Genomic DNA, 27,500 nt, shown 5'->3' with positions numbered 1-27,500 from the left:
ACACGCGCGCCCAGGGTTCGAATCCCCGATCGAACGTCAACAGGTATGGGGTTACACTGAAACTGCCCGACCACGTGGTTTTATCTGGGTAATCCAGTTTCCTCCCACGTTAAGACACTGTCTTCCCCCTCCTCTGCTCCAACACTCGGGCCAACAAGAGTGATTAATATAAAATGAAAACTTATTTCATAATTGCAGTAAAATAAATAAATTTATACGTGTATATATAGAAATGTATTAACTTAATATATAACCCATATAATAAAGAACTAAATAAAATCGACAACCGTGTTCTGAGTGTAAAAGTTGAGCAGCGGGGCTAGACCTGATTTTAAACTCTTGACTTAAGATTGTTATATGCTATCACAACAAGTGATTGAGCTACCTGGTCAACAGAAGTGACTTGGCCATACCGTGCTACAGTTATATCCAAGTGTGCACACTTAAGGGGAGGTTAGTGTATATAGGGGACACCACAGTGGAGTGGGACAGGGATCATTAAGGAAGTTAAGGGAAGGTTACTGTATATAGGGAAAACCACAGTGGAGTGGGACAGGGATCCTTAAGGAAGTTAAGGGGAGGTTACTGTACATAGGGGAAACCACAATGCAGTTGGACAGGGATACTTAAGAAAGTTAAGGGGAGGTTACTGTATATAGGAAAAACCACAGTGGAGTGGAACAGTGATCCTTAGGTTAGAGAAGGTTAGCGGAATTCGACTATGATCCTGTGTGAGAACATACAAGTGTACCGTTAATTTCAAGAAAGCATTTATTAGCAGTGCCCACCAAGTTTTATGCATGAGCACGGCAACTAATCAGCGCCGTCTCCTGAGATATAATTTACAATGATATGGAGATTATGTTATTCCATGTGTATAAAACGATTTAAGGGTTAAAATCAACACTCAACCTTCCTGCATCCCGAACCACCACAATAAAACTAAGTGTTGGAAAATGATATTTTACGGCATTACTATAGCTATGAAAAGTCATTTCAGAGAAGAAAACCATACCCTGTGGGACTTTTATGAGAATTAATAAAGACGAAAATGACATTGTAACTGTTGAGTGTTGATTCTCCCTCCAGGATAGGCCCTAACACACATTTTATTTTTGATGTCCTCGTGGGAAATTGGGTAAACGGTAGGTCGGGTCACATGGACATGGGGATTTTTAACGCTATTTATGGACCTAAACTCAGGCGCTCAGAGTTATTTAAACTTCTAAAAAGGGTAAAATTACTCTGAACACGTTAGTTTAGGTTCAAATATAGCTGTAACACATTCTCGGGTCCCTGTGGGCCGGGTCAGAAGGATATATATTACCCCAGTATTGCAACACGTTATTTTGCTATACAGAGGTAACTGTCCAATAAATCTCTATGCGTCCTCAAAATATCAAATAAACCTAATCAACACTGCTCAAAGTGTCAACCAAGGGAGCTAACTCCGGTGGAGCTAAACGTGTCGCATGTAATTTCGTAATATTTGTAATTGATAAAATTGTAACTGTTTGTGTCTTGACAAAAGACGGTAGCCACACCCATAAAAATGACAAATACCTTCATCTTCATTGTCGCTATGACTACATATACATTTAAACAATTAATTTGCATCCACCTAATCCCCTATTGGACAATGCAGACGATACAAACTATAGTACTGCATACATGTAGTAGTGTATTATGTGTGTCGCGTGTTCTATTTATACCATATTTTTTTATTGTCAGCACTAGCGCTATTTGTATAGTTTATCTAGGACATCAATTCCTTTTAAAACACATATGTGTACATATATATATACCAGGTAAGCATTCAACTATACGTGTATTAGGAAATCTGAAACGTCCACAGGACTGACAGAAATAGCATATTTAACCTAGATAAGTAAACACTATATATATGAATGTCACCTGTCTTTACAGAATCTTACATAACCAAGAAATATGTAAAAAATAATATATTTGATTACTGACACAGTATACATTTATATGAAAATTGATCCTGTGTTATTTGTTAACCTATAAATTCTGGATAGGTTCAGTGCTGTATGGTTACTGTGGTGTGGTCATTATAATGCCAGTGTTATGTAGATCGTTCATCGTTCCGTGTTATAATGATAATAGTAATAATAATAATTCGAAGTTCTTATATACCGCTTTATCACAAAATATTTCATAGGTCGTCTCAAAGTGGTTCACAAATAGGAAGCATTCAAAAATTCTAGCTCTGCCCAACCACGTACTCATTTACAGCTTTGTAGACTAGAACAAGCGGAGTAAAATATCTTGTTCAAAGATACAACACAGTGCCGTGCCGTGCCGTGAGTCGAACCCGCAACCCTTCAGTCACGAACCCGGCGTCCTACTACTAGACTGCCGTGCCTCCTAAAGATGGCATCGGGTTTTTGTGGGTTTTTTTTTTACAATCCTCAATACGATGCTCGTTAAAATTCATGGTGACTGAGGTGCATTAAATGGTTGTACCGTCTAAGACGAAGTTCACCTTGTCGTCATAAAATGCTTTGGTAAACATTGCATTATGTCGGATTTCTTCCTCGAGTGAAACATGGGGTGGTACCTGGCTTTTTTTGGCACGAGAGTTGTTTTCAAAACACCAATCGTTTTGTGATAATACCTAGAAAGTGTAGTTTTTGACAAGCATGTCAGTACAGAAAGTCAACTTCAGGAAAGATCAGATTTTGATTTAGGCCAGAAATGCTCTAACACTACACGTACTTTTTCAGGAAAAGATAGCATGATTCCGGAATTGCGCTGTTTATGAATTTCCATGAACTGTTCAAGCGCCAACCCCGTCCATACATGACAGTCAAAATCAGATGGGGTTTTGAACCGCAACTTTGGTAAGTCCACTCCTTGGTAATCGCGTGTATAATCTTAAGTAGATTTCTGATAACCCCACAAGAAATGTCTCCGGAAAACTTAGTTTTCAAGAAAACAAATCGGCCATAAATTCCCGATCATGTGCTAAGAATAAAACCGATTATCAGGAGAACACCAGAGGATGTGCTTTATTACCAAAGAATGGCACACAATCTTCGGAAATCGTAGTACTTTAAGCACACAAGAGAGGCATGCGGATTGCTTTATCAATAAAGAATAGCGTGAATGATTCGGAAGTCGTAGTACTGTAAGCGCACAGAAGACCTATGATGGAACGAGTCTCATCTTGCAGTTGATGAAAATATCACTCATAATGTAAATATCAATGTTACAAAATAACAGTCTAAGATAGTAGCTGTGACGTCAGATGGTGGCTGTGACAAAAGATAGTAGCTGTGACGTCAGATGGTAGCTGTGACAAAAGATAGTAGTTGTGACGTAAGATAGCGAGGTGTACAAGTGTCAAGTGTAACTCAAAAGCCGTACTAATCATTTAACCCTTGATCTTTCTACTACTAACTATTTTTTATTTCCTAGTGCCTTGCTTGGCAACACCTCACTTTTGGCCTTAATGTTGAGCGTTCGCCCAGGTGAGGAAGGCAATGGGTTCTGTTCCCAGGCCGGGACATACCAAAGTCCTTAATCATGGTAGTTGTTATTCCCTGCTTTACGTTCGGCTTAAGGGGAATGACAACAACTGGTTCACCTGTTGTCAGTATAATATGACCCTGCGGAATGCTGTACTGGGTGACTTCGGCATGGTATTTCACTGAGACAGCACTATAAAGTCGGCATCGGATCCGTGCTATCATAAGGAGGCAAGTACACCAACATATCCTTTTTCCAGCACATATACACACATGCACGCTTACACAACATACAAGGAGACACGTCCTTAAATGACCTTAATTGTTTATAGGACGTTATACAAAATAAAACGAAGCCAAGCCAATCAAAGTGGTTATATATACAATGTAGTATCAACGTGGTTACATTGTATAAAAGAAGTTACATCGCATCAGACAAAAACTATTAAATACATTGTATAAAACAAAGTAGTATTTACATGGAAATTTTCCAACAATTTGTTGAGGTTTGACAATTGTGTGCAATTCCAATATCATTTTTATTATTTGTAAAGTATATAGGTAAAAAATGATGCACAGAAAACACATCAATCAGCTGTCACTTATACACGAAGGGTCGATGTACTATAGCAATACACACACAGGAGTACACAAGACTGTACCGATAAGAAATGAAAGGAATATTTGACCTATTGGAGATTTAAAATATATATATATATATGTGTGAAATATTACAGCAATACACCATTTGGAAATCCATGATGCATGCAATTCCTTGCCGCGGAACGTTACTAAGTGTTGCTTTGATGTCACGTAGTGTTACGAGACATCACTTAGAGAAGCGGTTGTTGTACGGGTAAAGACGGGCAAAGAAGATTAGTTAAAATATTGGTTTTGTATATGTATATATCAGAACTTTAGTATGAAATTCACGTGAACGTTGTAGAAAACAACCTTTATGTGTGACATCTAATATTACCAAGATATGAATATAACATATAGCCTAGGCTGTACGTGTGTGTGCATCTGAAATCACAGATTGCATGTTTCACTACTGGAGTAATACATGCACATCGGTAGGGATTAAGGGACGTTGTATTGAAAGGACTGAAACTGGTTGTGTGGCTTTAAGGAAGGTTTTCATTTAAATTTTATTTCAGCATTTCTTTTTCAAAGACGGTATATGAAAGGGACTGAACAGGCTAAGCCTATTTCAGCTCCATGCGAAAAAAGGTAGAGATACATGTATGTGTAGTGGTACCGTACAACTGTTTATTATATATTAAATATATACTATAATAAGATTCATCACATTTTGTTGAGATTCTAGTAACATGTACGCTACGTTGGTATTTCAATAGTATATTGACATTACGTTGACATTTCAATGGTATATTGACATTTCGTTGACATTTCAATGGAATATTGACATAACGTTAACATTTGTATGACAAATTGTCGATGATATTTCAATGGCGTATTGACATTACGTTTATTTGTCAATAAAATTATAAAATTTACATGAATCTTATGTCTTTTTGAAGTAAAGTTGCAACAGGTAAATATACATTACGATATTATGTAGTCCCGTGTTTGGCCGCTTAAGTAATGTCAGAAAGCATTTTTTATTCATTGATCAGGTATAAAAGCATATGCTGTACGCTTGTATCGGTCAACATTTAACTGTGTCCCCTCGCGATCGGTGATAGGACCAACCCGATGAATGGTATCCCTCAAACTGTAATATCAGGGGGGAAAACTCCTCTGATCAAGTAGTCAAACATTTCCTTCTCTTCATAAATTTATGAAAGTGGTGTTTTTAAAAATAATATTGATTGTGTCATTTATCAGTTGAAACTTACATAGTCTTACCGAATTCTTGGCTGAACGACTATTAAAACAACTCCATTTGAGTATAAAAACGTTACTATATGCAAATCTCAGAGTGTATGCCTCTGAAAATAAGGTATATGAACTTTCGAACACATTGATGACTTATTGAAAACAAGATGATTAAAAATGGGTGCCATTTATTAGGTGGAAATCGTGCATATATTAAGTTCGTTGAAGCTTTTATAGTCTCATCGCTGTATAGAGTTAAACAGCGACATTTCGTGCCGAAATCAGCCTTGAGTTTTTAAAAATACTTTGAAACGACGATAATTTAAAGTATGGGTTTGTAGTTGGATGGAGATCGAATGACTGATTATATTTATATTCTGTTGGACTTTAAAATAAAAAATAAATAAAAAATAACGTATTCCACTTTCGCGCTTTTCGCGCTCCAGTTTCCCCGAGTGATATTTCTCTTATTTTGGGGTGCCTGAGTTCCCAGCGGCATATTTAAGTTAACACGAACGGCGAATACGTCTGTTCATCTCTATACTGTTGTATTATTTTTCGAATTTCGTTATAACAAATTCCACTCGATTGATCATGATTCACGAGGATGAAGGATTTTCACGTGGGCAACAGCTTTGTTTTTCCAGAACTATTTGTTCGTCCGCATGAAACATGATTAATCCCCGGGGAAAAAAGAAGCATGTTTTCTTACCATAAGAATAACACCCTAACATTAAATAAATGTATTTACTTCTACTTTAATAATCACACTATCCTGAAAACGGGCTAGGCAGAGATGGACAGGAAAGAAAGAGCTGATAGGAAAAATCATTGAGACAGAGAAGAAGAGGAGGACAGAATAGTAGAACTACCATAGCGGTCATTGAAGAGGAAAACAGAACTAAATGTATAAAACACAAGACAAAAAACCCAAACATAATTGTTGACAGAAAAGCGAAAGCGTCAAAACGAGAAGAAAATAGGAATTAATAAGAAACTAGCTAAATGTAAAAAAAAAGATGTGCAAATTGTAAGGAATTTCCCTTTAGCTCAGCGGTAGAGCATCGGGCTGGAGAGCCAAGGTTCGCGGGTTCGAGCCCCAGCGCCGGCACTATCTTTGTCACTATTCCTCGTCCTACTACATATATACATTGTATGACTCAGAGTGGGATGCTTCCAGTTCAAGTTTTGATTAGTCGAGACAATACAATAAAAGCAAATCAACACAGTAAACTGAATAACAATAGTAGTCTAGAGTAGATGTCTGAGATTGTGACAGCTGTAACATACAGTGTGTAAACAAATAGACTGGTGGTAAGTTGGTATTGTTCTCTTTGCAAAAGCTTGTCCTACATTCTGATACTCGGATACTAACATGAAATTTTCAGCAAAAGTTGCATTTCCAAAGAATACATGTATGTTCTCTTCAATAATCACTAAAGTTCTAATATAACGATACTGCTGGTGATGATGCTATGGTGATGATGACGACGACGACGGTGACGGTGAAGGTGGTGGTGATGGTGGTGATGGTGATGGTGATGACGATGATGATGATAACGTGGGAACCGTTAATATTGCTTATAAATAATTTCGAAACAATACAGATAGTAACGCTATATTACAGGACCGTGACTCTTGCTACAAAGTTTAAGAATAATAAAATATGCTAATATTATAATTATCACATTTAGCTTCAAATCTGCACTTGGGACGAAAGAAGGAAAATTCTTAACGTAGTAAAGTGAAAAAGAAAAAAGAAAACAATTAGCAGCTTTTGTCCATCAATATACTTGTATGCACAATTTATCTCGGATTATGTCAAATATGTGTAGAGTTTGAGACCCAAAGTTTGTTGGAATACGTTTCTCGCCATTCGTTTGATGGAGTAAGTTGAATTAAGTGTTAATATTATGCCTATAAATTTTATTATTCCCAACGTCCCAGGTTAAGATTTATATTTCATATTTCGTCTGTTATTCTGATATTATTTTTATAATACATTAGTTAGCAATTATGCGATGTGTTTAGAGTCAACGTATTTCTATGCCAATGTTGGTATTATTTAGACATCACGTTGTCAAATTATTAAAACTGTAATTGTATATCATGTAAAAGTGGGTACTGGTATGTAAATAATTTGTTTTCCATCTATGTATATCAATGTTACTTTTATGTATAAATATTATTGTATATAGTATGCTGCCCATTGCATTATTGATGCCATTATGTGATTTTTTAATGGAAAAGGACGTTTTTAAGTTTTAATAACCTGTCCAATTCCTTTTGAATTGTTCAAATAAACGACGCTTAAACTGAAGTAAGTTGAATGCTGAACAGTACAATTTGCTTACCATGTAATTTGCTTAACGATTTTTATATTTATACATGTATTCGAAATGTCCAGATATTTATTCTTGGTTCTATAGGGAACTAAACGTAACCTTAACACTGTTTTCTCCCGCGTCATAAACTTTACTTAACCCTGTTAAATATTTGTTCAGTATTTTTGTTGTATATTGCGTTGAAACTACCTGTTGATAGAGACAATTTGGTTACCGCGGAGAGGATACTCAAGTACAGGGAAATCAATGTTTAATAAATTCGTTTTGATGGATTGACAAGTTTATAATTTAGATGAATTATGAATAATTTGCCCCAATATTTGTTTTGGAAATTGAGCGAAACATAAAGTCCAAAAGAAATGGAGCTAAGAGCGCATTCCTGGCGAAACAAAGACATTACTTCTATTCAAGCGTATAGTCGTATTTCCCGGATTGAGCGCATCCCTGACACCACAGAGACATGCATTTATCAACATTTACATGAACTTGAAAAGTGAACATTTACAATTTTGAAGATTTTAAAACTATGGAGTGAATTTGAATGAGGGAAAGTTGGCGTTGAAAATAATCATTAATATTGAAACACTGTATCGGTCCGCACTACACGTGTAGAAATTACATAGTGAAGCAAGCATATTGGTTCGTGACATTTAAGGAGGCTCCACACTTTCGAAATTAACCAACAACATTCGTTGAAACTTTTATATAACGGTTATGCAACTATGTAGAGTTGATTTTATGAAAATCTAAACATTCCCATAGTTTGGGGACTATTTTTTTTTTAAATACCAAAAAAATAAGTTTTCGTCAAGTTTCGTTCGAGATAATTGAGTCAGAACTGTACTTTATCCGGAAGTACGTCACGAAAATGGACACTGATGACGATGTATTGCGCCACCTTAACAACATGGATCTGTGTATTTTAAATATTGTGATAATGTTCAGATGCATGTTTGTAACTCGTCTCTAACAATTCAGTATTTAATGACTAATTATGACATATATACATATTTCAAATGTTGATGTAAATTCGAATGTATTATGAAATGAGTTGAGGTGTGAATAAATAAATCATCCGACAATTTGGAGATTTTTCTTCAGCGTCCTCAAAGTAAGGGGGACATTCTATTAACCACAGGATCGTGACAATCCGTATTACCGACTAATGTAAAATATCTGTATCACTCTTTAAACAACCCGTTGATCATGAACAGAAGGTGTTAATCCAGTAAATCTATATATAAAACACTTTGTGAAAGTGGAGATTTTACTGATGAAGGAATAGCACAAGAATATATAGTGTTCGGTTAAACTATGTAAATTCAATATACAAACCCACGAATATCTTCTTATCTTTTCCCTTTTTAATCTAGGCTTGCTATGACATGGGATAATGTCCATTAACACGTCTACATTCAGACTAACTCAGTTATAAGCGTGACTGATCATGATTTCTAGTTAACCACGAATACATCTATGAGGCAAACAAATTAAGGGTATTATAATGGAATATGGTTGTTTTCATTCTCTGTACATTGTCCATGATTTGTGTATAATATGTATTGTATACTGATGGCCTAACGTTCAAATAAAACTTGAAACTTGAATACAGAACGTGACTCGCCGGCCGTTTGTTTGTTTAGTGTTTCATTATTTGATCACCGACATATTCTTATGAATATGGTATGTATACATTCACTTACATCGTATAAAAATATTAAAAGAACGTTTCACAGAAGAACCAGTAGTTTCATATTCTCAAATATGAATAAAACATCAAACATTATGATCTGATCGTTGTATACTGTTCTTCTAAAGATGTAGTTCTAAGCTCTGTCGAACGGACACGAAGCTTTTTCTTCATCGTATACCAAAGTGATGAAGTGTATGTCCCCATAAAAATGCGAAACAAAACTAAAGGGGACCCAGATCCTATTGAAACACCCTTCAAATCGATGCCTAATGGACATATCGGTAGGTACACGTGTAGAGATCATATCGGTACATACACGTGTGGAGATCATATCGGTACGTACCCGTGTAGAGATCATATCGGTACGTACACGTGTGGATATCATATCGGTACATACACGTGTGGAGATCATATCGGTACGTACTCGTGTGGAGATCATATCGGTACGTACACGTGTGTAGATCATATTGGTACGTACACGTGTGGAGATCATATCGGTACGTACACATGTGGAGATCATATCGGTACGTACACGTGTAGAGATCATATCGGTATGTACACGTGTGGAGATCATATCGGTACGTACACGTGTGTAGATCATATTGGTACGTACACGTGTGGAGATCATATCGGTACGTACACGTATGGAGATCATATCGGTACATACACGTGTGGAGATCATATCGGTACGTACACATGTGGAGATCATATCGGTACGTACACGTGTAGAGATCATATCGGTACGTGCACGTGTGGAGATCATCATGATACGTACACGTGTAGAGATCATATCGGTACATACACGTCTGGAGATCATATCGGTACGTACACGTGTAGAGATCATATCGATACGTACACGTGTGGAGATCATATCGGTACATACACATGTGGAGATCATATCGGTACGTACACGTGTGGAACATATCGGTAGGTACACGTGTAGAGATCATATCGGTACATACCCGTGTGGAGATCATATCGGTACGTACACGTGTGTAGATCATATTGGTACGTACACGTGTGGAGATCATATCGGTAAGTACACGTGTGGAGATCATATCGGTACGTACACGTGCGGAGATCATATCGGTAGGTACACGTGTGGAGATCATATTGGTAAATACACGTGTGGAGATCATATCGGTACGTACACGTGCGGAGATCATATCGGTAGGTACACGTGTGGAGATCATATTGGAACATACACGTGTGGAGATCATATCGGTACGTACACGTGTAGAGATCATATCGGTATGTACACGTGTGGAGATCATATTGGTACATACACGGGTGGAGATCATATCGGTACGTACACGTGTAGAGATCATATCGATACGTACACGTGTGGAGATCATATCGGTACATACACATGTGGAGATCATATCGGTACGTACACGTGTAGAGATCATATCGATACGTACACGTGTGGAGATCATATCGGTACGTACACATGTGGAGATCATATCGGTACGTACACGTGTGGAACATATCGGTAGGTACACGTGTAGAGATCATATCGGTACATACCCGTGTGGAGATCATATCGGTACGTACACGTGTGTAGATCATATTGGTACGTACACGTGTGGAGATCATATCGGTAAGTACACGTGTGGAGATCATATCGGTACGTACACATGTGGAGATCATATCGGTACGTACACGTGTAGAGATCATATCGATACGTACACGTGTGGAGATCATATCGGTACATACACGTGTGTAGATCATATCGGTACGTACACGTGTGGAGATCATATCGGTCCGTACACGTGTGGCGATCATGTCGGTACGTACACGTGTAGAGATCATAATGATACGTACACGTGTGGAGATCATACCGGTACATACACGTGTGGAGATCATATCGGTACGTACACGTGTGGAGATCATATCGGTAGGTACACGTGTGGAGATCATATTGGTACATACACGTGTGGAGATCATATCGGTACGTACACGTGTGGAGATCTTATCGGTAGGTACACGTGTGGAGATCATGTCGGTACGTACACGTGTAGGGATCATATCGGTACGTACAGGTGTAGAGATCATATCGGTATATACACGGGTGGAGATCATATTGGTACGTACACGTGTGGAGAGCATATCGGTACGGACACGTGTAGAGATCAGATCGGGATAGACACGTGTGGAGATCATATCAGTACGTACACGTGTGGAGATCATATCGGTACGTACACGTGTAGAGATCATATCGGTATATACACGTGTGGAGATCATATCGGTACGTACACGTATGGTAATCATAAAGATACGTATATTGAACACGTGTGGTGAGCATGTCTACATACACGTGTGGTGATCATATAACATGTAAAAGTACGTACATGTGTGGTGATCACATCAGAAAACATGTTGTATTTATATTTTGAGATGCCAACGTGACGATCATTTTATTCTCAGTTAACGTTGTTGATAACATTGTCAGATTGTAAACACACGTGTCTATTGATTTCTGTTACAACTGTTTTATCGATCGTTCATTCGTGGAACGTTTATATTTTGACACTGTCCAGTCCTTCTAGATCTGGACGTCAACATCCGACACGAACCCAAGTATTGGTTCATACAAAATCACAGCGGCCCCACCCGTTTCTGGGTTCCTTATACAATGTAAATTGTTTAAATCGCCTAAACAGAAAGGGCGCTCGATACGAACGTATACACGGATCAAGAGAAAACTACTAAGAATGTGATAATATAAAGACTTACCCTTCTTCCACCTCCGCCCCACGACATGGCTGTGTAGTAAGATCACAAATAAATCCCAAAAGTACCCTAAAGGGTAGGGGACACCACACACAGGTTAACGATCCCACGTCAAAAGGAAGAACATGTAAGTGTGTGATTGGTTACGCTCCAGCGGGTATATACACCCGAATTCAATGAACACGGAAACAAATGCGCATGCGTGTGGTATGGTCAGTCTGACTGTATATATTAATTTTTTTTGTATGTCAGATTTTAGTTTGATTATCGGATTTAGGAAAACGTGACCGTATATGTGTATATATATAAAAAAAAATACGTATGGCAAAGGTAACACGGGTGTCAGTCGTACATATCGAAATATAGACATATACTCCATTTCCTGTCTAATACCTCCAACAGGTGTGAAAGGTAAATAATTAAAAGGAAATCACCACTACTATCTGTCTGTTCGTATATATAGTGCGAGCACTCTTTACACTTGTTCGGGTTTGTATATTCGAGGTTAAGGTTGTTTGTACCGTCTGTACAGTATCTGTACGACCTACGATCTTTAGTCAGAACTATTTCTCATCACGAAACTGGATATTGGTCAATTTAACACGTCTACTGTACATACACTGTACGTGTACATAACGTGCGAAACGTGTGTGCTTACATGTAGACACGTGCTACATTTCTGTATTATTTAAATGATAAAAAAATGTTTTTGCTAAGGAAAAGAGAATTCAAAAATCATTCAAAAAGGGTTAAAAAACAGCCCGAATATTAATTTTGAAAACTTTCTCTCTTTTTGATATTTCAGAGAGAAAATTTTGAAAATAAAAAAATGCCCGGGTGTCTGGGTGTCCGGCAGTCCACCACTCGTGCTCAACGTCACTACCCCCCACCCCCTCAAAATTGATAGACCTTAACTTATCAGATATAGTATCACAGTGTAGACAGGATTCCTTGAAGATTCATTTCAATAGCTTCATTAAAACCCATTTGCGTTCAGAGTGGGAGTATAAAATACAGCTCACACGTTGCGAAGAGGTACCGTGGGCCCGTATTTCTCACCTACATCACACCACTGTTGTCTATGTATGATAGGCAAATGAATACAAGAATACCAGAATCCCGAATTCTTTATAGGTAAATAAATACTTAAATAACAAAAGCCTAACGCTTCAATACTGTAATTGACCTCGGGGTTCTGTACCATCAAAGACAATTTCCCGGGTCTCTGATTAGGTACATTATACCAACTAGACTTGAGGGACTGGAGAATTGAGACTCGATGTGAATTTTGATATATGTTTATGTGTGCTATAGGACAACAAAGGCTCCTGCATATAAATGTCCTTAACTGTATTTGTCCTCTAATTTGCGGCACATCAGAAAATGTCTGTATAATTATGTATGTCCCTACAATTCTCGTGTCCTTTTAGTGTCCCGTACATAATTTAACACCACAACACGGCTCGCTCTTTTTTTTTTATCGTGGATTCAATGTAAGATTTTATTCTCTGCTGTCTGTTGGCGGTAAATACTTATCTTACTTTACCTGTACACAGCTTTTGTTTATTTTAACTTTTCACGGATGGCGGCCTTTTACTGTCCACCTTATAATTATAACCGACCTAAGCCGCTCGTTCGGTGTCCGTGTAAGTGTATATATATATACCTGCTCAGCACAACAATGCCAAACAGCATCTCTAGAGTATTAGTTTCGCACAGTCACTCCACAAACAGCATGGGATCGTTAAGGTCAGTTGTGGTGGCTAGCCAAGGACCTCGTGAAAGGCCACATGATTAATCTATATAAACGGTCAACAAATGAAAGCGAAATATATCCTATTAAGAAAAACTCGTACATTGAACCAAGATTAAAAATCGATTTTCTCATTCTTATTGTCAACATATGTAATTTTATTAACAAGTTTTTTCGCATCTTGCTTGTTTTCAGGTAATATTGCAAGAGCTTTAGTCGCGAGTATCACGTTATCACAAATACAAAGTCGAGTATTATATTGTTTTTTACATTATATCACGAGCAATGATATCATTTTCGAGTTGAACTGCTTAAAGTGCATAATTCGTGTGTCGATTCACCTTTAAGATTCAAACCTCAATAGATCTAAACTAATTTATTGAAAAATATTTTATATGAATTAAAAGATACTAAATTTTCAGGTTGTAGCGTACATATTTGGTAGAGACGTATTTTTGTGTATCTCTACTCTCTAAAGTGTGTTTGATTGCGGACACCTAGGAGATTAGTTTAAGAACACTTAAAGAACTAAGCCAGTAATGAATGAATGTTCTCATGCCATAATTGAACTTAATTTGTAATAAGTGAATTGAACCTGTCACGAGCGAACATTTCTCGTCATGAGTGAACTTAACCCCGTTTTGAGTAAATTTCATCGGAATGACTATATTTTGCCTGTCTTGGGTGAACATAACTGTAGACTTGGGTGATCTTATCACTGTTATGAGTGAACGTATCCTGTCATGAGCGAATTTATTCTGTTGTGAGTGAAATTAATATTTTATGACTGAATTCCTTTTGTTTTGAGTGAAATTATTCTCTCACGAGTAAATTAATCTGTCTGGAGAGAACTTAACATGTCCCGAGTGAACTTGTCTGGATAGGCAGGGGATTTATCCTGTTATGATTGAACTTAACTCGACTTCAGTGAACTTATTCCGTCATGAGTGAACTTTAACTATCTTGAATGAACTCATCGTAGCTAAAGCGAATTTAATTGGTTTTGAGTGAACATATCATGGTATGAGTTGATTGACTTTGTCCGTTCCTTAATAAACGTATTCTGTCACGGGCGAACTTATGAATGAACTTTTCACGAGTGAACGTTACTTGTTTCAAGTGAACTCAACCTGCCATGTTCTAATGTAACCAGTGATTGAGTGAACTTAACAATTCATGAGTATACAACTTTCATGAATAAATCTTACACGCCGTCAGTGAACTAGCCCTGTCATAACGTTTGGCAATAAGATACAGTACCAAGAGGTAAACAAACTGCTAAAATATTCAAAGTTCTGTATAACTTGTACCTTGACACAAAAATGGATATGAGATGATCAACTCCAGCACCTGGTTGAATGAAATATGGTTAAAATGTTCGCCGTTTTATTCGCAGTTTTCTTGAATAATACATATTGTTCAGTAATGAATGGCGCGGTTTGTCATGACTGTTAACCAGTGACTTATCTTGTAAGCTGGCGATTCTTTATAATATCAAAAACAGCTGAGGGTCTACAATCGACGATTAACAATTTTCAAGAATAATGGCAAAACTGGAAATTTGAGACACATCGTGACAACGAAAACTTAGATTGAAAAGTGAAACCAGAAACCGTGATAGCGAGCTAGCTGCCCAAATTACTTCTTCCCACACGAGAGTATTCTATGATTATAATGGAAGTTTTGTGAGGACAATAAAAATCATTATTGGTACAAGCTTCCCCCAAAAGAAACATCAAATTACAACTTAATGCGCAATTTAAGTGACAGTACCGTTTCGCTAGTTGCTCTCACTTTTTTTATTCTCCGCCGAGAGATAGAGCTTCGAGAATACAAGTATCCTTGAAAACAGTAGACACAAATACAATTTTGTAAAAGAAGTTTTGGTTTAAAAAAAAAGTATGAAAAATTTATTTATACCCCTTTGATTTTGTTGAGTTTTAGTATTCAGTGAAAACAAATTGTCTATTCCGTCTTTGCGTATTGCAGAGTTATCTTCTCTTGGGGGCAGGTATTGATTGTTACGTCATTGGTTTGTGTGAAAAAAAATCGTCGTTTTATCAAAAATTGATGACGTTACTCTCACAAACCAATGACGTAACAATCAATACCTGCTCACAAGAGAAGATAACTCTGCAATATGCAAAGACGGAATACCGATGTTTGTATTGATGTATACAATGCTGTTATCCGGAGAGGTCGAGTTACAATAGTTAAACTATATATAAAGAATATATTTATGTCGGTTTAAGTTTGTGTTTGAACGTTTCAGAACATTTATTTGTCAGATATCAATTTTAAACAGAAAATAATTACATGTACATAGAAATGATATAGCCTGTTTATATTTGGTGTTGGTTGAATGGGCGACTCATTCAGGTGGAGCGTATGTTCTACATTTAAACTTTAAATTGGGTTGAGAATTACTTAATTGGATAACAGATTACATCATAAGATTGAAAAAAAATGTATAAATTTAGAACCTGTGAAATATCTAACCTTTCTATTTAAATAGAAATGTGGACACGATTTTTGCTATACAAGGCAGCTTTGGTTGGTAGGGTTAAACGTCTGTAGTATTTACAGCAGCACCTGTATTAACAGGTCACCCTTGGTAAGTCCCAAAACAGTCTCTCAACACAGGTGGTCTCTTAATACAGGTTCAAGTCAAAATGAAATTACTATGATTTGGAACATTAAAAGTGGTCTCTTAACACAGGTGGTCTCTTAATACAGGTTTAAGTCACGATGAAAGTACTATGATTTTGAACATTAAAAGTGGTCTCTTAACACAGTTGGTCTCTTAATACACATTCAAGTCACAAAGAAATTACTATGATTTGGAACATTAAAAGTGGTCTCTTAACACAGGTGGTCTCTTAATACAGGTTCAAGTCACAAAGAAATTTCTATGATTTTGAACATTAAAAGTGGTCTCTTAACACAGGTGGTCTCTTAATACAGGTCAATCTAATTAAAATTATATCTTCACATCGCTCCCGTTTACTGCTATATATAGTGTCGCGTTGAAGATCTAACAACATCGCGTAGAGGGTCATGTTCAGGCGACCTTTGCATTAACCAATCAGATGAGAGCTTACGAATTTCTGTAAGTGATGATGTAATGATTTCGGAACACACTTGCTATGATAAATGACCGAGAGGTGTCAAATGAGCATCGAAAATGGCGGCGCCCATGACACCACGCCGTGTCTATCTATGAGACAACGTTTGTACAATTTGTGGATTTTGCTTTGAAATAAGAGAGACTTCCTCTTCTGGTGATGTTGTCGTTTAAAAGTTTAACAACCTGAAACTAAAATTAACCAATGACAGGCTTCGCAATATTCAAACTATCACTGGACCAGACGATTTTGGGCTACGATGTGTTTGCATTAAATGCTACAGGTCCTGCTTTCTGATTGGTTGAAAGAAATAGTTATGTCGCGTTTTGATTGGCTTGTTATAAATACGATAATACATTCATGTTGATCTCTGACGTGACCCTCTACGCGATGTTGTTAGTTCTTCAACGCGACATATCAGTAAACGGGAGCGATGTGAAGATATAATTTTAATTAGATTGACGATGGTTCAAGTCACCATGAAATTACTATGATTTTGAACATTAAAAGTGGTCTCTTGACACAGGTGGGATCTTAATACGGATGGTTGTGTGATCAGCTTAAACGATATTAACTGTGTCCACTCTGTAGTATACGAGTTGGAAATGCTTGTTTATTTTCTGGATTATTGGTACATAGGTCCAAACCAAAAGCAGACGAAAAGAAAGTTTTCAATATTTCACAAGTTTGCACTTCCTAATATTCTTTTGTTTGTTCAAAAATTAGCAAACACATTATAAGGCAAAGCCATAATTAGTTTTGGTGTCAAAAGTTTAAATTGTTCTTTTGATGTGAGATTATTAAGAATGAATGCTACGCCATAGAAGAAAGGGCGAAGAAGACATAGATGTAGACTCTTTCACGTATTTAGGAGGGACATTAGCAAAGGAGGGAGCTGTTATTTCATGGATGCGAAACATGGAAAATGAACGAAGGCAACAAGAGGATTTTTTTTTTTTTTTTTTTTTTTAAAAAAAGGGNTTTAGAAATAGTAATGGAAAATCGATGGTCAGAGAAGTTCACACATGACAAATAACACGAAGGAATAGATGCAATCAAAATTTGCCGGAGGGTTATAAAGAGAAGGTTGACATGGATATACAATGTACCATACTTTGAGGATGGATAACAACATAATCTGTGCAGTTTCACTGATATGGCAACATGAATGACAACGAAGAGCAAGAAGAACAAAAACAAAACGGAAGATAGTTGAAAAGCATAGGATGGAGAGATTGGGGTGAGGCGATGACGATGGATGAAATGGAAAGATGGCGACAGGGCATAGTATGCCAAATGGCATGAAGAGGTAGGTGGGGAAGACGAAAAATCTTTTGGTGTACGCTGGTTTGGTTTGTTGTGGTGGAGGAAAGCCGGAGTTCCCAGAGAAAACCCACCGACCTATGACATGAACTTACCTTGTTGTACTCTTTCCAGAGTTGAACGACCTTTGCTATTCAAGCTGTCGAATTGAACATTGAGTCTTTGTAAACAACATCGTAATGTGTTTATGTGGCATTAATATGCTGATATCACGGGAGCAGGCATTTCGAACAATATGAATCTTTATTATAAAATCTTTGACGGTAGGGAACCAGTTTGTAACGATTGCAGTTCTTAAAAATGATTCCGCTTGCAAGCGCAAGGTTTCAGCGGTGGGCGCCTTAATTTGAAAATATGCTTTTTTTCGGTATTTGATGCAGGTAACCTATTTAAGTGGTCGTAGATATATAGAGTATCCCTAAAACTCATGTTATTTCATAGATTTGTTAGCGTTCTTGGTGTTTCGACACGGCCGTTCATTTAAACGTCTTTGAAATGGTGTAGTTTTACCTATAATAGATTTGTTAGCGTTCTTGGTGTTTCGACACGGCCGTTCATTTAAACGTCTTTGAAATGGTGTAGTTTTACCTATAATAGATTTGTTAGCGTTCTTGGTGTTTCGACACGGCCGTTCATTTAAACGTCTTTGAAATGGTGTAGTTTTACCTATAATAGATTTGTTAGCGTTCTTGGTGTTTCGACACGGCCGTTCATTTAAACGTCTTTGAAATGGTGTAGTTTTACCTATAATAGATTTGTTAGCGTTCTTGGTGTTTCGACACGGCCGTTCATTTAAACGTCTTTGAAATGGTGTAGTTTTACCTATAATAGATTTGTTAGCGTTCTTGGTGTTTCGACACGGCCGTTCATTTAAACGTCTTTGAAATGGTGTAGTTTTACCTATAATAGATTTGTTAGCGTTCTTGGTGTTTCGACACGGCCGTTCATTTAAACGTCTTTGAAATGGTGTAGTTTTACCTATAATAGATTTGTTAGCGTTCTTGGTGTTTCGACACGGCCGTTCATTTAAACGTCTTTGAAATGGTGTAGTTTTACCTATAATAGATTTGTTAGCGTTCTTGGTGTTTCGACACGGCCGTTCATTTAAACGTCTTTGAAATGGTGTAGTTTTACCTATAATAGATTTGTTAGCGTTCTTGGTGTTTCGACACGGCCGTTCATTTAAACGTCTTTGAAATGGTGTAGTTTTACCTATAATAGATTTGTTAGCGTTCTTGGTGTTTCGACACGGCCGTTCATTTAAACGTCTTTGAAATGGTGTAGTTTTACCTATAATAGATTTGTTAGCGTTCTTGGTGTTTCGACACGGCCGTTCATTTAAACGTCTTTGAAATGGTGTAGTTTTACCTATAATAGATTTGTTAGCGTTCTTGGTGTTTCGACACGGCCGTTCATTTAAACGTCTTTGAAATGGTGTAGTTTTACCTATAATAGATTTGTTAGCGTTCTTGGTGTTTCGACACGGCCGTTCATTTAAACGTCTTTGAAATGGTGTAGTTTTACCTATAATAGATTTGTTAGCGTTCTTGGTGTTTCGACACGGCCGTTCATTTAAACGTCTTTGAAATGGTGTAGTTTTACCTATAATAGATTTGTTAGCGTTCTTGGTGTTTCGACACGGCCGTTCATTTAAACGTCTTTGAAATGGTGTAGTTTTACCTATAATAGATTTGTTAGCGTTCTTGGTGTTTCGACACGGCCGTTCATTTAAACGTCTTTGAAATGGTGTAGTTTTACCTATAATAGATTTGTTAGCGTTCTTGGTGTTTCGACACGGCCGTTCATTTAAACGTCTTTGAAATGGTGTAGTTTTACCTATAATAGATTTGTTAGCGTTCTTGGTGTTTCGACACGGCCGTTCATTTAAACGTCTTTGAAATGGTGTAGTTTTACCTATAATAGATTTGTTAGCGTTCTTGGTGTTTCGACACGGCCGTTCATTTAAACGTCTTTGAAATGGTGTAGTTTTACCTATAATAGATTTGTTAGCGTTCTTGGTGTTTCGACACGGCCGTTCATTTAAACGTCTTTGAAATGGTGTAGTTTTACCTATAATAGATTTGTTAGCGTTCTTGGTGTTTCGACACGGCCGTTCATTTAAACGTCTTTGAAATGGTGTAGTTTTACCTATAATAGATTTGTTAGCGTTCTTGGTGTTTCGACACGGCCGTTCATTTAAACGTCTTTGAAATGGTGTAGTTTTACCTATAATAGATTTGTTAGCGTTCTTGGTGTTTCGACACGGCCGTTCATTTAAACGTCTTTGAAATGGTGTAGTTTTACCTATAATAGATTTGTTAGCGTTCTTGGTGTTTCGACACGGCCGTTCATTTAAACGTCTTTGAAATGGTGTAGTTTTACCTATAATAGATTTGTTAGCGTTCTTGGTGTTTCGACACGGCCGTTCATTTAAACGTCTTTGAAATGGTGTAGTTTTACCTATAATAGATTTGTTAGCGTTCTTGGTGTTTCGACACGGCCGTTCATTTAAACGTCTTTGAAATGGTGTAGTTTTACCTATAATAGATTTGTTAGCGTTCTTGGTGTTTCGACACGGCCGTTCATTTAAACGTCTTTGAAATGGTGTAGTTTTACCTATAATAGATTTGTTAGCGTTCTTGGTGTTTCGACACGGCCGTTCATTTAAACGTCTTTGAAATGGTTTGGTTTTACCTATAATAGATTTGTTAGCGTTCTTGGTGTTTCGACACAGCCGTTCATTTAAACGTCTTTGCAATGGTGTGGTTTTACCAATAATAGATTTGTTAGCGTTCTTGGTGTTTCGACACAGCCGTTCATTTAAACGTCTTTGCAAAGGTGTAGTTTTACCAAGAATATATTTGATATTTTTCTGTATAAAAGTAGGGTGTTTGTGTATAAGCTTAGTGGGATTTGTTGTCAGAAACAAAACTATACGATTTAATTACGAGCAAAATCTAGTCTATGATATAAATCGTGTTTCCATATATGAGTTTGAATGTGTACATAAAAAATTCCATTCAGTTGGGATATTTTTTGTTAATGTATATTTTTATAATGCATCATAATAGTTTTTTTAGCGTCATTTTAATCATTAATTTTAAGTATTTATTATCATTCTGTTGAGACATTTCTAGCACAATATAACGCATGAAATATGATTTGTTTATTCCGATTCCTTGTTAAATGTGAAACACACGAAATAATAGAGTTCATTAAAATGAATATGTACATATATAATAACATTATAATTGTTATAACATTTGTGATTTTCTACAAAGATTATTTTTAAAATTATAAATTCGATGTAATTTCTAAAAAATATTTGTTGCTAGCATCTTAATCGTTTTTGAAACAGTTATTAGCTTTCGGTGCGAAAATGAACACGCATGCCAAGTGGTACTACGTATTTTGGGAATGTATGCTTGGTGAAGCCTTAACAATCCCCCTTTATGTACACTGTATGTAGTATACGATATAGTTGTGAAATACGCGAAGGGAAGAGTCGGTCATTGGGGGTATTCATTACTGATAAACAGAGCGGGACGGACGGGCACGAAGTAGGACGGTGTCACGACATTGCTTTACATCTTGTTTGGGCTCGTGAGTATGGAACGTGTAGCCCCACCTATTTTATTTCAGTGTTACGTGTAACATTTTTTGATTTCTCCTGTCTTTCAGCTCGTTTGGTTTTGAATGGCAGTGACCCTAGGATGAGATTACCTAAATGGAACACCATAAATATATAAATATATTTTAAAATTATATATCAAAAATGTTCATATTTCCTACATTTTGTATAAAGTTGCTTATGTTCGTTCGTTCGTCTGTCCATGAACCTCGCAAGCGTAACTCCTGCTAAACTAAGTTTTTTTCTCGTCACTTGGTACAGTTAAAGTGCACTTGTACATCATATGTACATATGCATGACGGAACGAATGTGCGATTCAACTTTTTTTCCTGGAGTTGTGGCCCTTTAATTTCTGCCCCAGAAACCTTGTAAGGACAACTACTCATTTACCGGTTTTTCGTTTTTTTATTTGTATCTTGGTATAGGGAAAGAACCACATATATAAATGTGCATGAAGGGAGGATCGATTGGGGTATTATACCCCCATGTAAACAAAGGATGGGTACATATAGATAAAATGAAGAGGGTATATATCTTGTGAGATCACACACAGTTTTTTTTTGTAATTTGGGGACACAAAAGCTACTCTGCTGTACAAATTGCAACATTTTTGGATCAATTTATTTATTGTCTATCTGCTTTTTAACAACCCTTTATGTTACCTAACGTTTTCCTTGGCAATAATTCATTTTTTGGCCTGGGTGTAGAAGGTTTGGTCGCGTTAGAAAGGCAATCGTTTCTGTCCCCCAGGCCGGGACATACCAAAATTCCTAACAATCGAGGTTGTGATTCTCTGATAAACGTTCAGCATTTTGTATAATCGCAACAACTGGATAAATAGCTGTCAGTATCATTTGACTGGGTGGAATGTCATGCGCGGTGCATTGGGCATGATATTTTAGTGAGGTAGTACTATACAGTTGGTATCAGATCTGCGCTATCTCAAGGAGGCAGTTACACCAACCTATCCTGCCTCCAGCACATATTCACACATGCAATTATACATTACCCACATGGATATACGGCCTTCAGTGATCTTAGCTGTTTATAGAACGCTAAAACCGGAAAACACAAACCTTTGATAACCATTTTAGGGGTTTTGTTTTGTTTTTGTCTTTTTCACTTAGTGTTGATCTGAACCATGTTACTCTTTACACTTAAAGATGAACTGTAACTTATTTCTCATGTCCCTGTCATAATGTGAATTGATCCAGTTAAGTAACTGAATTCACTTTGTCGTATAAACGTGCTGTATTCAACGATCGTGACACTTGGGCGTGTCAAAAATCTAAAATTAGATTTCATGGAGAGGTTTCTTTTAAAAAAAAAAATTCACCCGTGTCCACACTATAGATAACTGTCGTAAGTAGTGAAATATGAGTATTTTTGGCGATAACCTAAATTCCTGGAGCTAACTATTCATAGCAGGTTCTTTGGCGGTGTATTATAAAATTCTCTCATAAAACCTATATTTGTCAATTTATCAACAGAAACCTAACCTAACCTAACAATTATTGTTGAATGTTTTGTACTGTTTTATTGCCTATTGGCTTGATTTATTTGAGACATTTTTTTGAATTCCATTTTTAATCGGATACTCGGATAAAACGAAACCTACGTAATGCTATTTGAAGTAAAGTACATGTAACTGTAGGGCGCCTAGACTGTACTGTGCATTAGATATATAAGGTCGCGTACTATGCGCATCTCTCTTTTGTCACCAGGGTCAGGTACAAATGTCATATTTCCATGTCGGTTAGTGCAAAATGGCGGAAGTTTAACATGTAACCAATCAATCTCCAGGCTGAGTTATAATTACGGTCCTTATGTGTGTGTGATTAAAAAACCCCGACAACTCTGGGTAGAAATTGGTAACCATTAAGTCTATACAATGCCGAGAACTAGGTTGATATATACATAGGGTCCCGAGAATTTGTAACAACAGTTATGTTTAGACCTAAACTGTTGCGTTCAGAGTAATTTAAGTTGTTGAAGGAATTATGTTAAATCTCAGTAAAATACCACTCCAACATTTGGATGGCAGTTTTAACCTTTAACGGGAAATAATTTAAACCCTAAAACGTCTAATATCACAATTATATTAATATTTATTTAAAAGGGAAAAAGATAGCAACTGGTAACATAATATGTTGACGGCATGATATATTTGTGTTTGAAGTGCTAGATACATAACTATTTAGTTCAAAAGATACAAAAGAAACCTAGGCGTGCCTGTTAAACTGGCACTCTTGTGGTATATCTAGTTACACAGCGCTTCAAGTCTATTGGTTAGTCTTTAAGAAAATATATTGTGTGAAGTACACTTTATTTTTTAATTTTGATGCAATGTATATGACCAAATCGTGTCTTTAAAGTTGTTATAAGTGGGTACAGGGACATGTCACATGCTATATATAACTGGTGACATTTTTAAGTGTGACGCCAACTTATATATACATTTCAATATGCATTGTATATTTAAGCATTGAACTGTTTTTGTATGGTATTTAGGATCTATTTGAATGACACAGCTTTGCAAGCAAACAACATAATGCGCGCTAGCAAACAAAGTAGTACTTTGAAATTTTAACAAACACTTCAATTTTATTCCACAATTCAGTATCAATACAATTGCGTATGATATGTCTATAGGGTAATTAAGTTTATCAATAGAACACTGAGCAGAAAGTTAGATTTGAAATTGTTTCGATTTTTCCCCGGGAAAATTCCGCGCATGGACAAATACAGTGAACACCGTAAATCCGACAACATTCGGTAGATTCTATAACAGCATCATTATTTGACATGTCGTCAGAAACTGAGGAACTATGGATCCGAGACGCGTGAAACTGATAGCGTTTGAAGTGAGTGATCTTGCGACGGAGCACAGGTTCGTTACAAATGTCTGAAATGTTCATGTGTGCTGTGATTTATATCAGTAGGTGTATAACATATGTTTCAGTAGGTCTATAGAATATGTGTATTTCAGGCATTTGTAACGAACCCATGTTGATCAGTGCAGTGTAACAGACGATATTTCTGATAAATTGCATGAGCGTTACAATTGTTTCCATTGCCGGCATTGGTGATTTCAACCGATGTGCATTTTGTACAATATTGCAGACCTTGGTCTTGTTTTCGTTGTAAAATAGCGTTTTTTATTTTATTTTTTATTTTGCACATAAATTTACAATGACATTGTCAAATCTCACAATGCCCAGCGATATTTCAGCAGCCGTCATGTTTATTTGTATTGGATATTGTAGTTCCGGTCAGTGTTGTATCAATACGCTAAGAATTGTGTCTCGTGATGCATGGTAATTAAAGTCCCATCAACGACACAGCTTTCAAAGAGGCTATATAGTGACAATGCCATGCAAATGTAAATATAGCATGTTACACGTCCATGTATTACATGTACGTGTATACACTGTAGCTGGTTCAAGGATTGGACAGTATCATTTAGTCAATCGTGGTATAAAAAGAGAAGCTGTGCATTCAAATGATCCATGTCAATTAAATCCCTGTTAAAATAAAAGACAGGAATACAAGATATCTTAAATGATGGAAAGGAGAAAGGAAGAAAGAATTGGTGTATTGTCAGTGCTATGTCACTGCATGAATTGCATAACACAGTCGCTGAAACACAATACTAAACGATATAAATGCCAAAATGGAGTGGTTTTGCTGATGATACCTTTGACATCTTAATTGGTTAAAGAAATCGCTGGTAAATAATCTATTAAAACCCAAAACAATACTCATCAGTACGAGAAAGATAAACTCTCCACCCCTTTGACAATGAATAACTTTCTAATAAACGATGTAAGTCGGCATCAGCACCTGGTCGTGTCTCTCTATTGTAATGACACATGACAAAGCCATTTAATTGATATTGAAAGCGCACAAGTTCAACTAAATATTCTCAGAAAATGAAATTATAATGTCGACCGTTCAACTATCCAACAAGTATTATTTTTGCCTTTTATTAGACCAAAATTAGGAATGGGGATATTTTTCAGGATAAATTTAACTTTAATTAAATTTAATCAGAAAACGAACAACTTGAAGCTGGAGGCACTAAACTCATTAGGGGCCTCAACCTTTACAAACAAAAATAATAAATAAAAGGATGACAGCCACTTCATCGCGGACGCCAGGTAAATACAAATTATAAAATGGTTCACATTTTTCAGTCAATTCTTAAGTAACATTCAAATACACATCCTCATTAAATAAGAGACTTTAACACTTTATAACATGTATATTTAAAGTAAAACATATATATACATTGTATATATATATATATATAAATGCTTTCCTGTCTGTTACTCTTTATCTACTGAATACTCTCACTTAAGCTGTCAATAGAATTTCATCCTAATCATTAGTTTATATTTACTGTGATACTGGAACAGTAGTCCAAATTAACCACGAAATGCTTATAACGAAATGCAGTTCAGCAGCTGGTAAATGACATCTAGTGGAAAGCGCACTTTCTTGTCCTGAGGCAATGAAACAAAAAAAACATGCTACTAGTCTGTCTTAATAATAATTGTTATGTTAAAATAAGTTTAGTAGATATCTTCATAATCAGCTTTCCGTAGAAGTTCTACTGTTGGCTGACAACAGACGACATGTAAATAGAATACAATTGAATAAGTACAAAGTTTGCTGATAAATCGAAACGGTTGTCATGAGTCTAAACAACTGTAACAGTAGTATATATGTTGGTCTATATCTAATCCATTTGTAGCAAATATGTTGATGCTGTCATTTGAATCCATTGAGTTTAAATTGAACTTCCGTGCTGTCCATGTAATATTTTAATAAGGAAATAAATGTATTGAAATGTCTTGTTTCTAGATCCTTTTTCAGTATTTACATTCAACAAAGACCACTACATTTGCCAAAACGAAATAGCATAAGGACTATACAAATATAGGTGCAGATTACAGGGAAATATCGGGTTATAATTTTTTTTTTTTTTTTTTTTTTTTTTTTTTTTTTTTTTTTTTTTTTTTTTTTTTTTTTTTTTTTTTTTTTTTTTTTTTTTTTTTTTTTTTTTTTTTTTTTTTTTTTTTTTTTTTTTTTTTTTTTTTTTTTTTTTTTTTTTTTTTTTTTTTTTTTTTTTTTTTTTTTTTTTTTTTTTTTTTTTTTTTTTTTTTTTTTTTTTTTTTTTTTTTTTTTTTTTTTTTTTTTTTTTTTTTTTTTTTTTTTTTTTTTTTTTTTTTTTTTTTTTTTTTTTTTTTTAATTGCATGGTCATATCTTTCATCATCATCATCATCCTCATCGTGACTGAATATCATCATCAGCCTTGTCAATCATCATCAATAGTAATACACCATTATCATCTTAATACATCATCATCATCAACAACATCATCACCAATCTATCATCATCTTAGCATCATCATCATCAACATTCTATTAATCCATCATCATCATCATCATCATCATCATCATTATTCTATCATCATCATCATCATCATCATCATCATCATCATCATCATCATCATCATCATCATCATCATCATCATCATCATCATCATCATCATCACCAA

The 27,500-nt window shown here is 36.1% G+C and overlaps 1 protein-coding gene across 1 annotated transcript in view; it reads right to left on the bottom strand.

Moving 5' to 3' along the window:
* LOC110448658 overlaps positions 1–12,240 on the bottom strand; it is a 43,240-nt gene extending 31,000 nt beyond the window's left edge. Inside the window, exon 1 of the mRNA XM_021495027.1 lies at positions 12,108–12,240. Within this exon, the coding sequence (XP_021350702.1) occupies positions 12,108–12,134 (27 nt within the window). The 5' untranslated portion in view covers positions 12,135–12,240. The remainder of the gene's footprint in view (positions 1–12,107) is intronic.
* Positions 12,241–27,500: the final 15,260 nt, after the last annotated feature.

This window comes from Mizuhopecten yessoensis, unplaced genomic scaffold (assembly GCF_002113885.1).
Source record: "Mizuhopecten yessoensis strain PY_sf001 unplaced genomic scaffold, ASM211388v2 scaffold4123, whole genome shotgun sequence".
In the NCBI taxonomy this organism is placed as follows: Eukaryota; Metazoa; Mollusca; class Bivalvia; order Pectinida; family Pectinidae; genus Mizuhopecten; species Mizuhopecten yessoensis.
This window is presented reverse-complemented; position numbering and strand designations above follow the sequence as displayed.